This window comes from Tamandua tetradactyla, chromosome 5, assembly GCF_023851605.1.
Source record: "Tamandua tetradactyla isolate mTamTet1 chromosome 5, mTamTet1.pri, whole genome shotgun sequence".
Taxonomy (NCBI): Eukaryota; Metazoa; Chordata; class Mammalia; order Pilosa; family Myrmecophagidae; genus Tamandua; species Tamandua tetradactyla.
In genome coordinates this window covers 13,009,290-13,032,101 of record NC_135331.1, presented here as the reverse complement: position 1 = coordinate 13,032,101, position 22,812 = coordinate 13,009,290, and the positions used below count along the sequence as shown (strand labels likewise).

The 22,812-nt window shown below is 37.2% G+C and overlaps 1 protein-coding gene across 5 annotated transcripts in view; it reads left to right on the top strand.

The window, feature by feature from the left end:
- HECTD4 (HECT domain E3 ubiquitin protein ligase 4) overlaps window positions 1-22,812 on the top strand; it is a 282,965-nt gene that overhangs the window by 117,013 nt on the left and 143,140 nt on the right. For all 5 annotated transcript variants that reach the window (XM_077159888.1, XM_077159886.1, XM_077159887.1 and 2 more), the window contains exons 8-9: window positions 11,082-11,274; window positions 13,805-13,963. In XM_077159888.1, coding sequence (XP_077016003.1) covers window positions 11,082-11,274; window positions 13,805-13,963 — 352 coding nt within the window. The remainder of the gene's footprint in view (window positions 1-11,081; window positions 11,275-13,804; window positions 13,964-22,812) is intronic.

The window sequence follows — 22,812 nt, the reverse complement described above, 5'->3', positions numbered from 1 at the left end:
AGTGAGACCATACAGTATTTGCCCTTTTGTTTTTGGCTAATCGCACTCAGCATAATGTCCTTAAGGTCCATTCATATTGTTACATACTTCATAACTTTATTCTGTCTTACAGCTGCATAATATTCCATCTTATGTAAATGTCACAGTTTGTTTAGCCAACTGTCTGTTGATGGACATTTTGGCTGTTTCCATCTTTTGGTAATTGTTAATAATACTGCTATAAACATTGGTGTGTAAATGTCCATTTGTGTCCTTAGCCTCATGTCCTTTGAGTAGAGACGGCATATAGATGGGTCCTGTTTTTTAATCCATTCTGCCAGACTATGTCTTTTGATTGGAGAGTTTAATCCATTAACACTCAGTGTTATTACTGCATGGGTAGTACTTTCTCTACTATTTTGCCTTCTGGATTTTATATGTGTATTAGTTAGGGTTCTCTAGAGAAACAGAATCAACAGGGAACACTCGCAAATATAAAATTTATGAAAGTGTCTCACGTGACCGTAGGAATGCAGAGTCCAAAATCCACAGGGCAGGCTGCGAAGCCGATGACTTGGATGGCCTGGATGAACTCCACAGGAGAGGCTCACCAGCCAAAGCAGGAATGGTACCTGTCTCCTCTGAGTCCTCCTTAAAAGGCTTCCCATGATTGCATTTAGCATCACTAATTGAAGAAGACACTCCTTTTTGGCTGATTACAAATGGAATCAGCTGTGGATGTAGCTTACGTGATCATGACCTAATCCTATGAAATGTCCTCATTGCAACAGACAGGCCAGCGCTTGCCCAATCAGATGAACAGGTACCACAACTTGGCCAAGTTGACACCTGTCCCTAACCATGACAATATGTCATATCTAATTTTCCTTCTTTTTACCTTTCCTCATAGTCTTCCTTTCTACACTCTTCTCCACACCTCTCTCTTCTGTCTTCGTATCTGTCTCTACTAGTGCTCTCTTTAGTATTTCAGCAGAGCTGGTCTCTTGGTCACAAATTCTCTCAGTGAATTTTTGTCTGAAAATATTTTATTTTCTCCCTCATTTTTGAAGGACAGTTTTGCTGGACATAGAATTCTTGGTTGGCAGTTTTTCTCTTTTAATAATTTAAATATATTATCCCACTGTCTTCTCGCCTCCATCGTTTCTGCTGAGAGATCTGCACATAGTCTTATTGGGCTTCCCTTGTATGTGATGGATTGCTTTTCTCTTGCTGCTTTCAAGATCCTCTCTTTCTCTTTGACTTCTGATATTCTGATTATTAAATGTCTTGGAGTATGTCTATTTGGATCTATTCTCTTTGGGGTACACTGCACTTTTTGAATCTGTAATTTTAAGTCTTTCATAAGAGTTGGGATATTTTCAGTGATAATTTCTTCCATTAGTTTTTCTCCTCCTTTTCCCTTCTCTTCTCCTTCTGGGACACCCACAACACGTATATTCGTGCACTTCATATCATCTTTCAATTCCCCGAGTCCCTGCTCATATTTTTCCATTTTTTTCCCTATAGTTTCTGTTTCTTGTCGGATTTCAGATGTTCTGTCCTCCAGTTCAGAAATCCTATGTTGTGTCTCTCGAAATCTATCATTGTAGGTTTCCATTGTTTTTTTCATCTCTTCTACTGTGTCTTTCATTCCCATAAGTTCTGTGATTTGTTTTTTCAGACTTTCAGTTTCTTCTTTTTGTTCTTTCCTTGCCTTCTTTATATCCTCCCTCAATTCATTGATTTGGTTTTTGATGAGGTTTTCCATGTCTGTTCGTATATTCTGAATTAATTGTTTCAGCTCCTGTATGTCATTTGAATTGTTGGTTTGTTCCTTTGACTGGGCCATATCTTCAATTTTCCTAGTGTGATTTGTTATTTTTTGCTGGTGTCTAGGCATTTAATTACCTTAATTAGTTTATTCTGCATTTTGCTTTCACTTTTTTTATCTAGGATTTTCTTGCTGGATGAATTTGTTGTCTATCTGTTCTTTGACATTCCGTTCAACTTTTTCTGGACCTTTAGCTGAAGTTTTTTTAACAAAGGAGAATTTTTCAGTTCTTGTTTTCTTGTTTCTTGCCCTGCTTGTGTGGTGCCTTCCCCCCCACACACTTAGGAGGGTCTACTTAGATATTATAGACCCCAGCCAGATTTTCCCAGACCAAACTGGCCTCCTATCAGGAGGAAAGAGTCACCTGCATCAGTTTTCCCTGAGGGTGAGACCCAGCAGGTTGAAAGACTTTCCTGTGAAGTCTCTGGACTCTGTTTTTCTTATCTTGCCCAGTATGTGGTGCTTGTCTGACTGCAGTTCCCACCAGCGTAAGATGATGCAGCACCTTTAACTTTTGCAGACTTTCCCTGCTGGGGGTGTGGTGGAGACAGGAGAGGTTGTAGGCTAGTTTTAATTGCTTCAAATTACCAAGCCCTGGTGTCTGAATTCCTTCATGGAGGGATTCCACCTGGGTGGGGCTTCACCCCTCCCCTGGGGAAGGTACAGGCTCCAGATAAGCCCCCAAAAGAGCTCACTTCTGCCTATGCCTGGGGCAGTTGCAGCCTGAAAAGTCCTGCTGCTGTATCCGGAGGCAGTCAAGCCTTTGTAGATACACAGCCACAAAAACCTCTATTTCCTTCTTTTTTTTCCCCCTTTTCTGTCAGTCCTGCCTCCTTGGCGCCGGGGCAAAAATGAACAACCTCCGCTTTGATCAGGTTCACCTAAGCTGGGGGCCTATTTTTAGTAGTCAGAATTTGTTAATTAGTTCCACGATTGTCATTTGATTGTGCCCACTCCCTGCTGCTGGTAAAGTCCTTTCCTTTCCTCTCTGGGAAGTAGCCTGTGGGGGAGGGGCGCTGGCCGCTGCAGCTTTGGGAACTCACGGTTCTGGGTGAGCTCGCAGCCGGTCCAGCTGGTCCAGACTGGGGTATGCCTTGTGTCCAGTCACTGACATGGCCCCTTGTTCTGTACTGTTTCTGGTTATTTAGTAGTTGTTCTGGAGTATGAACTAAAATGCACACGTTGTTAAGCCGCCATCTTGACCCGGAAGTCTCTCCCTCATTTTTGAAGGACAATTTTTCAGGATATGGAATTCTTGGTTGGCAGTTTTCCTCTTTTAGTGATTTAAATATGTCATCCCACTGTCTTCTCACCTCCATGGTTTCTGCTGAAAAAAAAAAAAAAAGTCTTATTGGGCTTCCCTTGTATGTGATGGATTGCTTTTCTCTTGCTGCTTTCAAGATTCTCACTTTCTCTTTGACCTCTGACATCCTGATTAGTAAATTTCTTGGAGTACGTTTATTTGGATTTCTTCTCTTTGGGGTATGCTGCACTTCTTGGATCTGTAATTTTAAGTCTTTCATAAGAGTTGGGAAATTTTCAGTGATAATTTCCTCCATTAGTTTTTCTCCTCCTTTTCCCTTCTCTCCTGCTTCTGGGACACCCACAACACGTATATTCGTGCACTTCATATTGTCATTCAATTCCCCGAGTCCCTGCTCATATTTTTCCATTTTTTTCCCTATATTTTCTTTTTCTTGCCGGATATCAGATATTCTGTCCTCCAGTGCACTAATCCTATATTCTGCCTCTCGAAATCTACCATTGTAATTTTCCATTGTTTTTTTCAACTTTTCTATTGTGCCTTTCATTCCCATTCTCTGTGATTTGTTTTTGCAGACTTTCAGTTTCTTCTTTTTGTTCATTCCTTGCCTTTATATCCTCCCTCAATTCATTGATTTGATTTTTGATGAGGTTTTCTATGTCTGTTGGTATATTCTGAATTAATTTTTTCAACTCCTGTATCTCATTTGAATTGTTGGTTTGTTCCTTTGGCTGGGCCATATCTTCAATTTTCCTAGTGTGATTTGTTATTTTTTGCTGGTGTCTAGGCATTTAATTACCTTAATTAGCTTATTCTGGAGATTGCTTTCACTTCTTTTATCTAGTGTTTTCTTGCTGGATGAATTTGTTGTCTATCTGTTCTTTGACATTCGGTTCAGCTTTATCTGGACCTCTAACTTAGGTTTTGTTTAACAGATCAGAATTTTTCAGTTCTTGTTTTCTTGTTTCTTGCCCTGCGTTTATGGTTTCTTTTTCCCCCCACCCTTAGGTATTATAGACCCCAACTGGATTTTCCCAGACCAAACTGGCCTCCTATCAGGAGGAAAGAGTCACCTGCATCAGTTTTCCTTGAGGGTGTGACCCAGCAGGTTGAAAGACTTTTCCTGTGAAGTCTCTGAACTCTGTTTTTCTTATCCTGCCCAATATGTGGCACTTCTCTGCCTGCAGGTCCCGCCAGCATAAGATGATGTGGTACCTTTAACTTTGGCAGACTCTCCCTGCTGGGGTCTAGTGGAGACAGAGGAGAGGTTGTAGGCTGGTTTTAAGGGCTTCAAATTACCAAGTCCTGTGATCTGATTTCCTTAAGGGAGGGATTCCACCTGAGTTGGGCTTCACCCCTCCCCTGGGGAAGGCACAGGTTCCAGACAAGCCCTCAGATGAGCTTGTTGCCTATGCCTAGGGCAGCTGCAGCCTGCGAAGTCCTGCCACTGCATCCAAAGGCAGTCAAGCCTTTGTAGAAACACAGCCACAAAAACCTGTTTCTTTTTCCGCCAGCCCTGCCTCCTTGGCACCGGGGCAAAAATCAACAATCTCCTTTTTGACCAGATTCACCTGAGCTGGGGACCTAATTTTAGTTGTCAGAATCTGTTAATTAATTCCACAATTGGCATTTGGTTGAGCTTAGCCCTTACTGCTGATAAAGTCTCTTTCCTGTCCCCTCTGGGAAGCAGCCTGTGGGGGAGGGGTGCCAGCCACCACAACTTGGGGAACTCACAGTTCGGTGGGTGCTCGCAGCCGATCCAGCTGATCCAGACTGGGGTGTGCTGTGTGTCAGGTCACTGACGTGGCCCCAGGAGCTGTTCTGTAGTGTTCCTGGTTATTTAGTAGCTGTTCTGGAGGACAAACTAAATCACGCACATTGTTAAGCCACCATCTTGGCCACTGCTCCTATCCACCATACCCAAACACAGTGCTCTATTTATTTTTTTTTTCGAATTATTTTATTATTTCCTCATAATGCCACCAATGGAAAACACAGTCCTAGTGAGGCCTGCCTGATCCCATGTCAAACAGAGAAACAAGACTTTATTTTTTACATGGGCAGGCACCGGGAATCGAACCTGGGTCCTCGGGCATGGCAGACAATCATTCTTACCTGCTGAGCCACCATGGCCTGCCCTATTTATTTATTTTTAATCCATGTTTTAGTTGTCTGTCAATGAGGTGAACAAAAGGAACATCACACACAAGGCTCTCACAACCACACAGTCACACTGCAACAACCATATCATCATACAGTTATCGTCCAGAAACATGGCCACTGGAGCACAGCCGCACATTTTCAGGCAGTTCCCTCCTACCTCTCCATTACATCTTGACTAACAAGGTGATATCTATTTAACGTGTAAAAATAACCTCCAGGATAACCTCTCAACTCTGTTTGGAATCTCTCAGCCACCGACACTTTATTTTGTCTCATTTCACTCTTCCCCTTTTTGGTCGAGAAGATTTTCTTGATCCCTTGATGCTAAGTTCCAGCTCATTCTAGGATTTCTGTCCCACGTTGCCAGGAAGGTCCACACCCCTGGGAGTCATGTCCCACGTAGACAGGGGGAGGGCGGTGGTTTGCTTGCTGTGTTGGCTGAGAGAGAATGGCCACATCTGAGCAACAGAAGAGGTCCTCTTGGGGGTGACTCTTTGGCCTTATTTTAAGTAGGCTTAGCCTATCCTTTGCAGAATTAAGGGTCATATAAACAAACCCCAAGATTGGAGGCTCAACCTATTGCTTTGGCTGTCCTGCACTGCCTGTGAAAATATCAAGAATTCTCTACTTGGGGAAGTTGAATTTTCCCTGTTTCTCACCATTCCCCCTAGGGCACTCTGCAGATACTTCCCTATTCAGTGTTCTTTAAATCACTCTGAGATTTATCGGGGCATCACTCTGGACCAACCTACAAAATCTCCTGCCCTATGCAAGGTTCCAAGTGCTGTGGTGTTCGATTATAAGCATTTTTTAAAGGAGACCATACAATAATTCTGTTTTGTTTCTGTCTTATTTTGCCTCACCAAATATCCCACATGTTCATTCACAGTGTTGCATGCTTCACAGCCTTGTTCCTTTTTGTAGCAGCACAATAATTGATCATATGTATATACCATCGTTTGCCAATCTCCTTCTCAATCAATTCATCCTTCAGCTACCTGCATTCATTAGGCGTCATGTATAATGCCCAGAGTCCACTGTCCATCAGCCCCAGGAGGGAGCTTTTTAAGAAGACAAGTCCCAATGTGCAAGCACTTATCAGGTCTCTGCTTCATCCTGCTTACTAATGAGTCAACAGGTCACGTGGCCAAGCCCAAATGGAGGAAACTAAGCAAGGGCATAAATACTAGGAGGCATCATTCACTGGGGGCTACCAGTATCACAGTCTACCACATGTGGCCACAGACCTTCTGAAGCTTTAACACTTATAATTCTTGCCTTTAGTACTACAGAGTCCTCCTACCTGATTTGATTTCTTCTTCACTAGACACATCCCTCCTTGAGAATCTTTTGTAACTGTTGTGTTTTTCTATAATTTTATCATAGATTTTTTTTACATCCTGACTTCTGTTTCTTTCTGAGAGTTCTTCCTGCCCCCATATGCTCTTTATAAACTGCTATTTTTTTTATAGTAGACTCAGTGACAATTTTACTGCTATTTTGTTTTCCATATGTCCCTGTCTAAAAATAGTCACTATAGTAATGAACACATTTTTCCCTGTTCACCCATGAAATACATCTTTCAAATTGTGGTCTGGATGAATAGGATAATCCTTCATTATTCTGTACTAGTTGTCTACTTTGTTACCTGGTATTGAATATTAGGGAAACAGGCCTCTGTTTTCAGGGCACTTAGATTGCAGTATGGGGACTTGGAGAATAAAAAAATAAACAAGAAGAATAAAGTGTTATCAACTAGTGATAAATGCTGGGGAGAAAATAGAACAGGATAATACAATAATGAGTGGAGTGAAGGTAAAGACTGCTTTAGGGTGGTTGGTATACGAGGTCTTTCTAAGAAAAGATCTCTAAGCTAAGACCCAAATGTTAAGAAGCCATCTGTCCTGACAGATAGGCTGACTAACTGTCTTGGTTTGCCTGAGACTGAGAAATTTCTCAGGATGCAGGACTTTCAGTTGTAGAACTAGGACAGTCCTGGACAAACCTGAATGGTTGAGTAGCCCAGAAAAAGGGAACAGCAAGGAACAAGGCGTAGAATTATGAAGAATCTTGGCATTTTGGAGGAGTGACAGCAGGCCAGAGAAAGCAGAGAATGGGTGAGTAGAGGCACATGAGGCTCAGAGGGTCAGCAGATGTTGGATCATATAGGTCCTTATCAGTAGTTTAGAGTTTATTATAAGTGTGTTGGGAAGCTGCAGGAGGGTTTAATCAAGGAAGGACTTGGTTTCACTTACATTTTTAAGTGATTATTGGCTGCTGTATGGAAATAAAAAACAACAATGTAAAGGTGAAAAGAGTAGAGTGGTTGGGAGACTGGTCCAGTTATAGAGCTTGAGATGATGGTGGCTGGGACCAGGCGGTAGTGGTGGCGGTGGTAGCAAAGAGGGAAGCCCCTTGTCACTGCTAACTTTGTGTTGCTTCTTATTCTCCCCATTGTCTTTGACCCCTTTCTTACTCGGAGCTTTTTATCCCTGGAACACTTCTTTACTGATGATTCCAGCACGTTTACCTTGGGCACCAAACCTCAGTCCTACTTTTCTTTTTCCAAGTGTTTTATCAGTGTTTCCTTTGTTCAAAAGTTTTAAGGTATTTGAACACAATAACACAGTTTTATTGTTTCGTTTTGAAGTTAGTTTTATTATAGTGCCAGATTGGGTAGTGCTTCTGAATGCCAAGCCTAAAGTAACTGATTTTTGCCTTTCAGGTTATGTTTAGAGCCTTATGACATATATAGAACTATGCTAGTTAAAGGTTAATCTAGCAGGAGGGTGGAGGTTAAGCAATGCTGTAATAAATGTATGTGTTGAATATTCAAGTAGGACTGCTGAGGGGATGGTGCACTTAGAAAAAGTGTAACTAGATCGTAGTAACAAGGAAGGAGTTGTAGAGAGAAATTTGTGAGTTACCATAGAGACTTGATAGTTGAATTTAGAGAAGGGCTTTGATTTGTTTATTTAGTGAGAGGATAATTTATCAAATGCCTATTAAATGCAGGGAATATTATGGTGAAAAAGGTAAGGCAGGATCCCTGGTTTTGGCCTGGTATTCTGTTGGGGTAGGGAAGGTAGAGAGACAAACAATTCATTAATAAATGAATTAATGAGTAAAATAATTTCAGAAAGTGGTAAGGTGACAGAACAGAGTGATGTGCTCTGGCTTGCAGAAAGTGGGCAAGGGTTTCTTCTTTAGAATGGTAATTAGGGAAGGCCACTTTGAGTAGGTGATACTTTACCTGAGACCTGAATGATGAGAAAGAGTCAGCCACAGGTAGATACAGGAATGGAGTGTTCTAAGCAGAAGGTCTTCAACACTGAAGGCTACTTCTGAGAAGTGGGAAAAGTTCTCATTTGAGCTAGTAGAAACTTGGAATCAGCAGGGAGGGAAGGAACTGGGGCAACTTCGCTCACTAGCACAGAATCTTAGGTAATTTTACCTACATAATTTTATGTAGGTAAAAGTGAATACAAACCAGGATTGTACTTTACCACCAAGGCTAAGGAAAAGAAACCCAAGAAGACTGGCATCCATGACACAGCTGCAAGGAGCTCAAGGAAATGGTTATGCTTTTTGTTTTAAGTTACTGGTGACCATCAGGAATGTCTGTTCATTAGAGAGAGCTGAGTTCAGAGACCAAACTACAAAGGTAGAGCATTTTTGAACTCTGTTTTGGACAATAAGAATTTTTTCCCTTATCATTTGTTGAATGTGTCATAAAAGATTGTTCTCCCTCTCCCCCTATGTACAACTGCCTGAGGACCTTTTTTCTGGTTGTGTTCCTGAATTTGCTCACTTCCTCTTGCCTCTTTTCTATTACCAACCTAACACTGTGCACTTTTTTTTTAAACATAGCAACATACAAACACGACTATTCTTACCATATGATCTTTCTATTCTTAATATATAATAAAAAACTCACAATATCATCACGTGATCATTTCTTAGAACATTTGCATCAATTCACAAAAAGAAAAAAGGAAAAAATTCCTATATACCATACCCCTTACACTTCCGTTTCATTGACTGCTAGTATTTCCATCTACCCAATATATTTTAGCCTTTGTTTCCCCTATTTTTTTCTATACCCCTTACCACTCCCTTTCATTGATCAATAGCATTTCAATCTACTAAATTTATTTTAACATTTGTTCTCCCATTATTTATTTATTTTTAATCCACATTTTACTTATCTGTCCATACCGTAGATAAAAGGAGCATCAGACACAAGGTTTTCAGAATCACACAGTCATACTGCAAAAGCTGTATCATTATACAGTCATCTTAAAGAGACCTGTCTACTGGAACACAGCTCTACATTTTCAGGCACTTTCCTACAGTCTCTTCATTATACCTTAACTAAAAAGCTGATATCTATAAATAACCTCCAGGATAACCCCTCGACTCTGTTTAAAATCTCTCAACCACTGACACTTTATTTTGCCTCATTTCTTTCTTTCCCCTTTTGGTCAAGAAGGTTTTCTCAATCCCTTGATGCTGAGTCCCAGCTCATTCTAGGGTTTCTGTCCCACGTTGTCAGGAAGGTCCGCACCCCTGGGAGTCATGTCCCATGTCGAGAGGGGGAGGGCAGTGAATTTGCTTGTCATGTCGGCTGAGAGAGAGAGGTGTGGACTCCTTTTTTTCCTTAAGTTTGTTTCCTTGGACTTACTGTGTTGTAATCCTATTCCCTCTCATCTCTATACTCCACAGTTTTAGGCCAGTCCTGCCTACCCTGCCTCCTGGAGCCGAGGTCTAGAAGGGGTCAGTGAGATGCAGAGGTTGAATGAGATATGTTTGAAACATGTGATGCAAATACAAGTGGACAAAATGATGCTATTTTAATGGGCCAGCAAGGCTTTGTTTAAGATTTTGGACCCCTGTGACTATGTGAACCCTAGGAGAAGATAATCAATAGACAGGGAAGCACTGATGAAAACACAAAGGGGAGCTAATGGAAGGAGGAGTTAGAGGGGAAGCAGGAAAGTACAGGATTAGAGCAAGGGTGCTCTAATTAAGGATTAATCTTAAATAATTCAAAGTGAAATGCTTCTTCCTCTGAAATAAGAAGAAAGGAAGACCAAATGAGACTAGATATAAAAATTTATGAGTTAGGAAAGAGGAGTGGGAGAGGCCTGTGGTAAGTGGTCTGGATCTTTTGAGCAATAAAGAAAGCAAGGTGTACGAACTACTTAAAGTCAAGCTGAAAATTGGTGAAGGGATTTTGGAATCCCACTCCAGAGATTTTGTTGAAGAATAATCAAGTGCTAAATGAAAGAGCTTCCGGGCACCAAGAAGGATCTAGTTGAAGTTGACATGTATTTTTAGCTAAGTTTGCTTTTCTGCTGGGTTGCTCTGCCAGGATCCATGCAGCTGGTGCTAATGTTAACTACTGGTAATGTACAGTTTGGATTTTAGCCATTAACTGTATTTCAAGAAGGTGGTATCCTCATGGTTAGACTTAGTAGTAAATCACAAACTTATCTGTTTTCCTTTCACCTTCCTGTCAGAAGCTTGTTTTTAGTGAGTGTTGCCTGTGGATTTCAGTATAAGGAATTTTAATCAACAGCTTTTCACAGAACTATTAAACTTGGCTCATTGTATTTAGAGTCTGGGCTATTATGAAAAAATGTAAGTGCTCAAACTGAGCATAATCTTTCTTTTGTTCCACATAGTTTCTATACAGCCTTAAGTTTTGAGGTATAGATCCATCAGATACAGTTTTTTGAAGTATGTTTGAGCAACCAGACCTCAATAATATAATTTTCTAGAATTTTGCTATCTAAATGGAAGCATATCACCTAAGGACCTCTTTTTTTTTCTAAATAATAGATTGAAAATGGCATATTTGTAGCCAGCCCTCTTCAGGAGCGCACAATTCTAATGAGGAAAGAGGGAGAGTCTGCAAAAAGCATTAATGAGATGCTTCTGAGCCGTCTATCACGTTATAGAGCCTCCCCATCTGCAACTCTGGCTGCCCTTACTGGCTCCACCATCTCCAACACGCTGAAAGAGGATCAAGCAGGTATGCTGCTCTCTGCTTAGCACATCTCTTGACCTTGTAAAGCTCCATTCAGCCACAATTTATTGAGGATTTACTGTGTGCCGTGCAAAGCTCTTTACATTGTCCTTTTTTTTCCTAAGATAATACATGTTGTAAGCTATGGACACGAATTAACATAAATCTGTAATAATTCAAATCAACTCTGTGATAGTAAATACCTCATTGTTATTACCGTTAGTGTAAATGAACTGATTTCATGTTTAGAATATGCTTCAGAATGTCAAAAAAAAAACATTTAGCTTCATTTTCGCTAAGTACAATCTTGACCAAATAAGAAAGAGACAAACCTTCTACAACAGATACTTCTTTTTCTTAATCATTTAGTGTTTGTAATTTATATTTTAAAATAGATAATACATTCACAGAGCTTGAAAGCAAAAATGGTATTAAAAAGCATATGCACAGAGTGGGCAACGGGGGCTCAGTGGCAGAATTTTCACCTGCCATGCCAGAGACTCGGGTTTGATTCCCGGAGTCTGCCCATGCAAAAAAAAAAAAAGTATATGCAGAGAACTCTTCCTACCCCCAGCTTGGTATGGTTATATTTCATTCCTACCTCATCTACTATAGGTAGCTATATTCATTAGTTTTTTTTTTCTCTGTCCAGAGCTTATTTATGCAAATGTAATTAAAGACAAATGTATCTATTCTTATTTACCTCCTTTTCTTAATGAAATGTAGCATAGTGTATATATACTGTCCTATGTTTTTAAAGCAGTAGGTCTTACCTGGTCTACATCTTTAAGGGATGCATAAACATGACGCCCCCTAAAGTTTTAAATACTATTTTATATGTCCAGCATACCTTGCATCAGATTTTTGTAGTCATCAAGGAGCAAAAAAAAAAAAAAAGGTTCAGAACCATTGTTCTAGAAGAGTTCACAAATTATATAACAACCAACTGAGCTCTTAATGTACCATGAAGCTGCAGTTAAAAAGAAAAAAGGCCATAAGAAGATTCCGTATGTAGAAAAATGTATCTGAATTAATAGGAATTTATGAATTTAATGCAATTTCCTTCTTTAATCCCTTTACATTCTAAGATACTAGGAAGAGAAAGTGTTCGTGATTAATTCATTATGAGACTAGCAAATCAAACTTATTAATCTATATTAGAATTTAAAACTATTATATCTAATGTAAGTGGGAAAATTGTTAATAGTTCCAACTTGGATTAGTGAATAATTTGCATGTTAGGAAATATTTTGTAGAGGACAGTCCTTTATTTACTTAAACATTTTTATGACAAACTGAGGTAACTTGGTGTGGATTTGTTCTATGGGAGAAAATCAAATCTTCCTCTGAAAAATAGAAGTACTAAAAGAATGTATGGCAGATAAGAAAATATGGGGGATATAAAAAAAGAGACAAGGAAATTATAGAATTATAGAGTTCTATGAAAATTGGTATCTGTCTTCTAAACCTGTGATCTCATTATCCTCCTAATATTCTCTATGTATTTATTTAGCATGATGTCAGTACATAAAATTCACCAGTTATAGGCTCAATGAATTTTTGTAAATCAATCAAATGTTCAGAGGCGCTAGAATTTTTTATTCCTTACCATATTAATAAGATGATGTCTTTTAAAAAATCTGGGTGAAAATGTTATGCTCACAAAGTTGCTAATTTTCTAATCATTAACCTTTTTGCCATTTTAATTTCTTGCTTACAGTAATAAATTTAAGTTCTTGAATTTATATCTCAAAGAATATACTTGCTGGGGGGCTGGGAATTAAAAAAGCTGGGGTCGGGGTTTAGAAGCATAAGCATTCAAAACAAGTATCAGGCAGATTAGATTTCACTTCATTATCCTAGTTTCCCAAGAACTAGAAAAATAAGTTATATTTTATAATCTGACGAATTCCCAAGTGAAGCACTCTTTTTGTTGTCATCATTAGTCCTCGTACATAGTACATAAAAAAATCCTTACATGCACTCCATATTTTATATGTGTCAGTAAGTAAGTGAGATTAAAGTGCACTTTATGTCTCTTGATTAATAAAACATTAGTATTTCCTTAATGATAGTTTGTCATTGACCCTAAAATATATATATATTTATATATTATATGTATAATATATTTATCGTATAATGAATGTTATATCACAACCTTTCAAGAATCTTCTCTGTGTAAAATTAAAAGGAAAGTTCTATATTAGAGCATCAGTTCCTAGGAGAAACAAACTATCGGATTCTTTTATTTTGAGACTTAGTCCTTGTGAGAATTCATTCTGTTGGAAGGAGTTTTAGACACATAGGCATATTGAAGATTGGAGCACGTTAGAGAAATGTTTAGACCATACAGCAGAATGCTTGGTGTGAGGCTGTGGAAAATTTTTCCTTAGCTTTTTACTTCTTACTCTATTATCCTAATCTGGGTATATCCTTGTTTGAGTTTGGAGCCCCCACATTACACCCTCATCTGTTTTAGTAATCACATTAATCTGTGTCAAATATTTCTACTGAGCATTTTCATTTCTTTCTTTAGCAAATACTAGCTGTGGGCTACCTCTAAAAATGCTCCGAAAGACACCCATATATACCTGTGGCACATACTTGGTGATGCTGGTCCCACCCCCAGGGGGCTCAGGCAGCTCTGCTACCCGCTCTCTTTTTGGTGGAACAAGTGGTTTGTCATCTTTAAAAAGTAAGTGAATTTTATCTGTGGCATTTTTAATTCATTTGCCTTAAACTTTGAAATTTAAGGCGTTCCCCTAATTAGCTTAAACTTACTCTCTTAAGCAGTTCTTGCAGTAGATGCCTAACAACAAAAAACAATAATTATCAATGTAGTTATAGGCTAAGAGGAATTAAAAATATAATTTTTGTAGATTACATGATTTATAGGATTAAACTATCATCCAAAAAATTACTAGAAATAATTATTAATTCAGTAAAATTTTAGAAACAAAATAATCTGCTGCCATATTATTTTCTGATGACACAAGAGCACTCTCTACTATGCTATAATTCAAAAGCTATTAAAATAAGTTACATGCCTCCATTTTAGAGCATATTGCAAAATGTTAAGCAAAAAATGTAGAACAAAAAATAATGTGTGTAGGGCAGGCCACGGTGGCTCAGCAGGTAAGAGTGCTTGCCTCCCATGCCCGAGGACCCGGGTTCGATTCCCGGTGCCTGCCCATGTAAAAAAATAAATAAATAAATAAAATAAAAATAATATGTGTAAATGTTCACTAATGTTTATAGATGTACATATATTTTTATAAAGATTAGGGTACACTATAGTAATTAAAGTGTGATTTTGACTTTTGAGTGGACAAATAGCCAAGAGGAATAAAATATAGAATAAAAACCATTCCTTTTATATGAGAACAATTTTGGGGGGGCATTCCTTTTTTTGTTGTTTTTTTTTTTATTCTTCGGATTTGTTTAGGAACATAAAATTTAAATGTTTTAAAATCAGTATACTTATTTACATTTCCTAATATGAAGAATAAGAGTTTTATTAAGATATAGTTCATACGCTATAGAATTCATTCCTTTAAAAAAATTGCATAATCCATTGGGTTTTTACTATATTTACAGGGTTGTGTGACCATCACCACTATCTAATCTTAGAACATTTTCATCACCCTCCCCAAAAAGAATTCATACCCATTAGCAGTCATTCCCCATCCTTTCTTCCCACAGCTCCTATTAATCACCAGTCTATTTTCTGTCTTAATGGATTTACCTATTCTGGGCTTTGCCTATTCTGGACATTGCATATAAGTGGAATCATGAAATATGTGGCCATTTGTGACTGACTTCTTACACTTTGCATAATGTTTTGAAGATTCATCCATGTGGTAGCATGTATTAGATTTTTATGCCCAAATCATATTCCATTGTCTGGATATACTATTCTTGTTCATCCATCCACCAATTGATATACATTTGGATTGTTTTCATCTTTTGGCTGTTATAAATAATGTTGCTATGAACATCTATGTACAAGTTTTTGTGTGACATGTTTTCATTTCTCTTGGATGTATACCAAGGAGTGAAATTGCTCAGTCATATGATATCTCAATGTTTACCTTTAAGAGGAACTGCCAAACTACATTCCAAAGTACCTGTACTATTTTACACTCCTACTGGCAGTGGATAAGTGTACAGTTTCTTCACATCTTTGTCAACATCTGTTATTGTCTGACTTTTTTTTTAGTTAGAGAAGTTGTGAGTTTATAAAACATCATGCATAAAGATTCCCACACACTACCCTCACCACTCACACCTTGCCAATAGAACATTTGTTGCTGTTAATGATAACGTTTTTTTAAATTGTGCTTTTTTAAAAGTAGTTATCTTTGTTACTTTGATGAAAGATTATTAAAATAATTCTCTGTCATCTGTGATTTATATTAGGTGTATTTTCCCCCATATACCACTTTACTGTTACCACCTTGTATTAGTATCATACATTGTTGTAACTCATGAGAGAACATCCTTATCCTATTAACTACAATCCTTTATCTATGATAGAGTTCACTGTGCTGTACAGTCCTATGTTTTATCTTTTAATTTTTATTCCGGTAATATCTACATCCTAAAGTTTCCTCTCTTAACTACATTCACCTATACAGTTCAGTGCTGTTGATTACACTCACAGTAATATGTTACTATCACCACCATCCATTTCCAAACCTTTACCATCAACCTAAATAGGAATGCATAGAGCTTTAAGCATCAACTCCCCATTCTCTAACCCCTATGTCCTGGTAATGTATATTCTAGATTCTGACTTTATGAGCTTGCCTATTACAATTAGTTCATAACAGAGATCATGTAATATTTGACCTTTTCTGTCTGGCTTATCTCAGTCAACATAACATCTTCAAGGTTCATCTTGAAGGATGGAGAGGACTTCATTCCTTGTTATAGCTGAATGATATTTCATCATGTGTATATACTGCATTTTATTTATCCATTCATCGGTTGATGGACACTTGGGTTGCTTCCATCTTTTGGCAATTGAGAATAATGCTATTGTGAACATTAGTGGGAAAAGGTCTGTTTGCGTCTTGCTTTAGTTTATTCCGGGTATATACCTAGTCACGAGATTGCAGGATCACATGAAAATTCAATATTTAGCTTCTTTAGGAACTGCCAAACTATCTTCCACAGCAGCTGTACTATTTTACATTCGCATCAACAGGCAATGAATGTTCCTATTTCTCCACATCCTCTCCAACACTTGTAGTTTTTTTGTTATTGTTTAATAGTGGCCATACTAGTAGGTGTGAAATGATATCTCATTGGGTTTTGACTTGCATTTCCCTAATAGCTGGTGATATTGAGCATCTTTTCATGTCCTTTTTAGCCGTTTGTATTGCCTCTTTGGAAAAATGTCTATGTAAGTCTTTTGCCCATTTTTAATTGAATTTTTGTCTTTTTTGTTTACTTTTTTAATTGTATAATATAACATATATGCAAAGCAAAGAAAGAAAAAAGTAATCGTTTTCAAAGCACTCTTAAACAAGTAGTTACAGGACAGACCCCAGAGTTTGTCATGGGCTACCATACCGTCATCTTAGATTTTTCCTTCTAGCAGTTCCAGAACATTGGAGGCTAGAAGGAATAAATATTTTTTATTATCACAATCAACTTTTTTTTCCTTTTTTTGTGAAAAATAACATATATACAAAAAAGCGATACATTTCAAAGCACAGCACAACAATTAGTTGTAGAACAGATTTCAAAGTTTGGTATGGGTTACAATTCTACAAATTTAGGTTTTTACTTCTAGGTACTCTAAGATGCTGGAGACTAAAAGAAATATCAATATAATGGTTTAGCAATCATACTCATTTGATAAAACCTACCTTCTCTGTATAACTCCACCATCACCTTTGATCTTTCTCCCATGCTTTAGGGGTATTTGGGCTATGTCTATACTCACTTTTTTATGTTGGAAGGGGCTATCAATAATATGGGGTAGAGAGATGGAACTAGTTGGAAGGGGCTGTCAGTAATATGGGGTAGGGAGATGAACTGATGTTCTAGAGAAGCTGGCCCCTCTGCATTTCAGGCCTTATCTGGTCCAGGGACCCATCTGGAAGTTGTAGGTTGTGAAATGGAAAGTTACCCTAGTACATGGAACCTTTGTAGAATCTTATAAATTGCCCTAGTTGTTGTTTAGGATTGGCTGGAATGGTTTTGATTGGGGTTTGGCAAGTTATGATAGGTAGCAATGTCTAACTGAAGCTTGTGTTAAGAGTGACCTCCAAAAAAAAAGAGTGACCTCCAGAGTAGCCTCTCAACTCTAATGGAACTCTCTCAGCCACTGATACCTTTTTTGTTACATTTCTTCTCCTTTTGGTCAGGATGGCATGTTGAGCCCACGGTGCCAGGGCCGGACTCATCCCTGGGAGTCATTTCCCATGCCACCAGGGAGACTTTCACCCCTGAAAGTCATGTCCCACATGGGAAGAAGGGTGATGATTTCACTTGCGTAGTTGGGCTTAGAAAGAGTGAGGCCACATCTGAGCAACAAAAAAGTCCTCCAGAAGTAGCTCTTAGGCATACCTATTGGTAGGTTAAGCTTCTCTACTAAGGATTGTTTGTCTTTTTATTGTTGAGTTGTGGGATTTCTTTATATATTCTGAATATGAAATCCTTATCAAATATGTGGTTTCCAAATATTTTTTTCCCATTGAATAGGCTGCCTTTTCTCTTTTTGACAAAGTCCTTTGAAGCAAAAAAAAATGTTTAGTACTGGGAAGGTCCCATTTATTTATTTTTCTTTTGTTGCTTGTGCTTTGGGTGTAAAGTCTAAGAAATCATTGCCTACCACACAATCCTGAAGCTACTTTCCCTACACCTTCTTCTAGGAGTTCATATTATCCTAGTTTTTACATTTCGGTCCTTGATCCATTTTGAGTTAATTTTTGTAGAAGGTGTGAGATAGGGGTCCTCTTTAATTCTTTTGGATATGAATATCCAGTTCTCCCAATACCATTTGTTGAAGACATTATTCTTCCTCAGTTGGGTGGACTTGGCAGTCGTGGCCATAAATGTAAGAGTCTATTTCTGAACTGTTAATTTGATTCCATTAGTCAGTATATCTATCTTTATGCCAGTGCTGTGCTGTTTTGATCATTATAGCTTTGTAATATGCTATAAAGTCAGGAAGCATGAGTCCTCTAACTTCTTTCTTCTTTTTCAAGATGTTCTTATTTGGGGCCCCTAACCCTTCCAAATAAATTTGATATTTGGCTTTTCCATTTCTGCAAAGTAGGCTGTTAGAATTTTAATTGGGATTTCATTGAATCTGTAACTCAATTTGGGTAGAATTGACATCTTAATGATATTTAGTGTTCCAATCCATGAACACAGAATGTCCTTTCATTTGTATAAGTCCTCTTTGATTTATTTCAGCTATGATTTATAGTTTTGTATGTACATATCCTTTACAACCTTGGTTAAATATATTCCTAGATTTTTTAATTCACTTAGTTGCAATTATAAATGGAAATTTTTCTTGATTTCTTTCTCAGATTGATCATGACTAGTGTAAAGAAACATTGCTGATTTTTGCTTCTTGATCTTGTATCCTGCCACTGTGCTGTAATCTGTTTATTCACTCTGTTGGCTTCCTTTGTCACAGATTTTTTGGAGACTCTCTATATAGCGATCATGTCATCTGCAAATAGTGAAAGTTTTACTTCTTCCTCTCCAATTTGATACCTTCTATTTCTTTATGTTGGCTAACTACTGTAGCTAGAACTTCAAGCACAATGTTGAATAACAGTGGTGACAGTGGGTATCCTAGTCTTATTCCAGATCTTAGAGGAAAAGCTTTCAGTCTGTCACTCTCCAATATTAAGTTAGCTGTGGGTTTTCCTATCTCCCCTTTATATTGTTGATGAAGTTTCCTTCTATTCCTGTCTTTCAGAGTGTTTTTATGAAGAAGAGGTGCTGGATTTTGTCAGATGCCTTTTCATTGTCAGTCAAGATGATCATGTGGATTTTCCCTTTTGATTTTTTAATGTGGTATATTACATTAGTTGATTTTCTTGTGTTGAACCTACTTTGCATACCTGAGGGATAAAAACTACTTGATCATTATTTTTAATTATTTTAATGTGCTGTTGGATTTGACTTAAAAATATTTTGTTAAGGATTTTTGTATCTATATTCATTAGAAAAATTGGTCTGTAATTTTCTTTTCTTCCAGTGTTTTTATCTGGCTTTGGTATTAGGGTGATGTTGGCCTCATTGAGTGAGTTAGATAGTATTCCCTCCTCCACAATTTTCTGGAAGAGTTTGAGTAGGATTTATATTTATTCTTCTTTGCCTGATTGGTAGAATTCCCTTTCGAAGCCATCTGGACGTGGACTTTTCTTTTTAAGGATATTTTTGATAACTATTTGTAATTGGTCTGTTGAGTCTTCTCTTTTTTCAGTGTAGGTTGTTTATATGTTTCTAGGAATTTATCCATTTCATCTAAGTTGTCTAATTTGTTGACATACAGTTGTTCATAGTATCCTCTTATGATCCTTTTTATTTCTGTGGGGTCGGTAGTAATGTACCCCCCTCTCATTTCTGATTTTATTTATTTACATCTTCTCTTTATTTTTATTTGTCATTCTAGCTGATGGTTTGTCAGTTTTATTACTCTTTTAAAGAACTAACTTTTGGTTTCCTTAATTCTGTCTCATTTTTTAATTCTCCATTTCCTTTATTTTGCTTTGATCTTTGTTATTTCTTTCCTTCTGTTTGCTTTGGGGTTAGTTTGCTATTTTCTTTCTTTCTTTCTTTCTTTTTTTTAGTTCCTCCAGGTATGCAGTTATGTCTTTGATTTTAGCTCTTTCTTCCTTTTTAAAGTGTTTAGGGCTATAAATTTGTCTCTGAGCCTTTGCTACATCCTAGAAGTTTTGATAAGTTTTATGTTCTCATTTTCATTGTCTTGAGATATTTACTTATTTCTCTTGCAATTTATATTTTGACCCACTGATTGTTTAAGAGTGTCTTGTTTAATCTCCATGTATTTGTGAATTTTCCAGTTCTGCTCCTGTTATTGATCTCCACCTTCATTCCATTATGATCAGAGAAGGTGCTGTGTATAATTCCAGTCTTTTAAATTTATTGAGACATGTTTTGTGTCCCAACAGGTGGTCTGTCCTGGAGAGTGACCCATGAGCTCTCGAGAAGAATATATATCCTGCTATTTTGGACTGAAAAGTTCTATATATGTCTGTTAGGTCTAATTCGGTTAAGATATCATTCAAGCTCTCAGTTTCCTCATTGATCTTCTATCTAGATGTTCTGTCTACAGATGAGAATGGTGTATTGAAGTCTCCAACTATTATTTTAAAACATCTTTTTCTTCCTTGCAAGTGTTTGCTTTGTGTATTTAGGGGCACCTTAGGTGCATAGGTGTTTATGATTATTATTTCCTATTGCTGGATTGCCCCTTTTATTAATCTGTAGTGTCCTCCTTTATCTTTTATAACTGTTTTGTATTTAAAGTCTATTTTGTCTGATACTAGTATAGCTACCCAGCTCTTTTGTTTTTTACTGTTTGCATAGAATATCTTTTTCTAACCTTCACTTTCAACCTATTTGTGTCCTTGGATCTAAGGTGAGTTTCTTGTAGACAGCCTGTAGATGGTCATACTTTTTTATTCATTCTGCACCTTTGATTGGGAAGTTTAACCATTAATATTCAGTGTTTTTACTGTAAAGGCAGTACTTTCTTCAAACATTTTATTCTTCAATTTTTATAGTTTTACCTTATTTTTTTCTCTCTTTTTACCCCTTTAGTTACCTTACTGATAATCTTCATTTCTATGCTCTCCTTCAATCCTCTGTCTCCTGTGTTTTCCTTCCAGCCTGCAGTACTCCCTTTAGTATTTCTTGTAGCACCGATCTCTTGTTGATGAACTCCCTCTCTTTTGTTTATCTGTGAATGTTTTAAATTATCCCTCATTTTTTTTTGTTTTTTGTTTTTTGTTTTCTGTGTGTACTTTTTATTATTAAATCCTCCATTATTTTGTAGTGTGCCATTTCAGTTCCCTTCTCATTTCACTTTTTCCTTTAACATTACTGAAATAATTTCTAAATTGCAGGGTGTTCTAGTTTGCTAGCTGCCAGAATGCAATATACCAGAAACAGAATGGCATTTAGAAGAGGGAATTTAATAAGTTGCAATTTTACAGTTCTAAGGCCATGAAAATGCTCCAATTAAAGCAAGTCCATAAAAATATCCAAATGAAGGCACAGGAGGTTACATTCATTTAAGAAAGGCCTATGAAGTTCAGGGTTTCTCTCTCAATTTATCCCTCATTTTTGAAGGACAGTTTTGCTGGAGAAAAAATTCTTGGTTGGCGGTTTTTCTCTTTCAGAATCTTGAAGATATACCACTGCCTTCTCACCTCCATGATTTCTGATGAGAAATCGGCACTTAATCTTAGTGTTGTTTTTTTTGTTTTTTTTTTTAACTTTTTTTTTTATTAATTGAAAAAAGAATTAACAAAACAATTAGAAATCATTCCAATCTACATGTACAATCAGTAATTCTTAATAACATCACATAGTTGCATATTCATCATTTCTTAGTACATTTGCATCGATTTAGAAAAAGAAATAAAAAGACAACAGAATAAGAATTAAAACAATAATAGAAAGAAAAAAAAAAACAAAAAACTTATACCTCACATGCAGCTTCATTCAGTGTTTTAACATAATTGCATTACAATTGGGTAGTATTGTGCTGTCCATTTCTGAGTTTTTATATCCAGTCCCGTTGTACAGTCTGTATCCCTTCAGCTCCAATTACCCCTTCTCTTTTTTTTTTTTTTTTTAATTAACGGAAAAAAAGAAATTAACCCAACATTTAGAGATCATACCATTCTACATATGCAATCAGTAATTCTTAACATCATCACATAGATGCATGATCATCATTTCTTAGTACATTTGCATTGGTTTAGAAGAACTAGCAACATAACCGAAAAAGATATAGAATGTTAATATAGAGAAAAAAATAAAAGTAATAATAGTAAAATCAAAACAAAACAAAACAAAACAAAAACCTATAGCTCAGATGCAGCTTCATTCAGTGTTTTAACATGATTACTTTACAATTAGGTATTATTGTGCTGTCCATTTTTGAGTTTTTGTATCTAGTCCTGTTGCACAGTCTGTATCCCTTCAACTCCGATTGCCCATTATCTTACCCTGTTTCTACCTCCTGCTGGACTCTGTTATCAAGGACATATTCCAAATTTATTCTCGAATGTCTGTTCACATCAGTGGGACCATACAGTATTTGTCCTTTAGTTTTTGGCTAGACTCACTCAGCATAATGTTCTCTAGGTCCATCCCTTAGTGTTGTTTTGTTGTATGTGACAAATCGCTTTTCTCTTACTGCTTTCAGGATTCTCTCTTTATCTTTTCTTTTGACCTTTTTCTTAATATATGTCTCAAAGTCGGTCTATTAGGATTTATTCTGTTTGGAGTACACTGTACTTCTTGGACATGTTTATT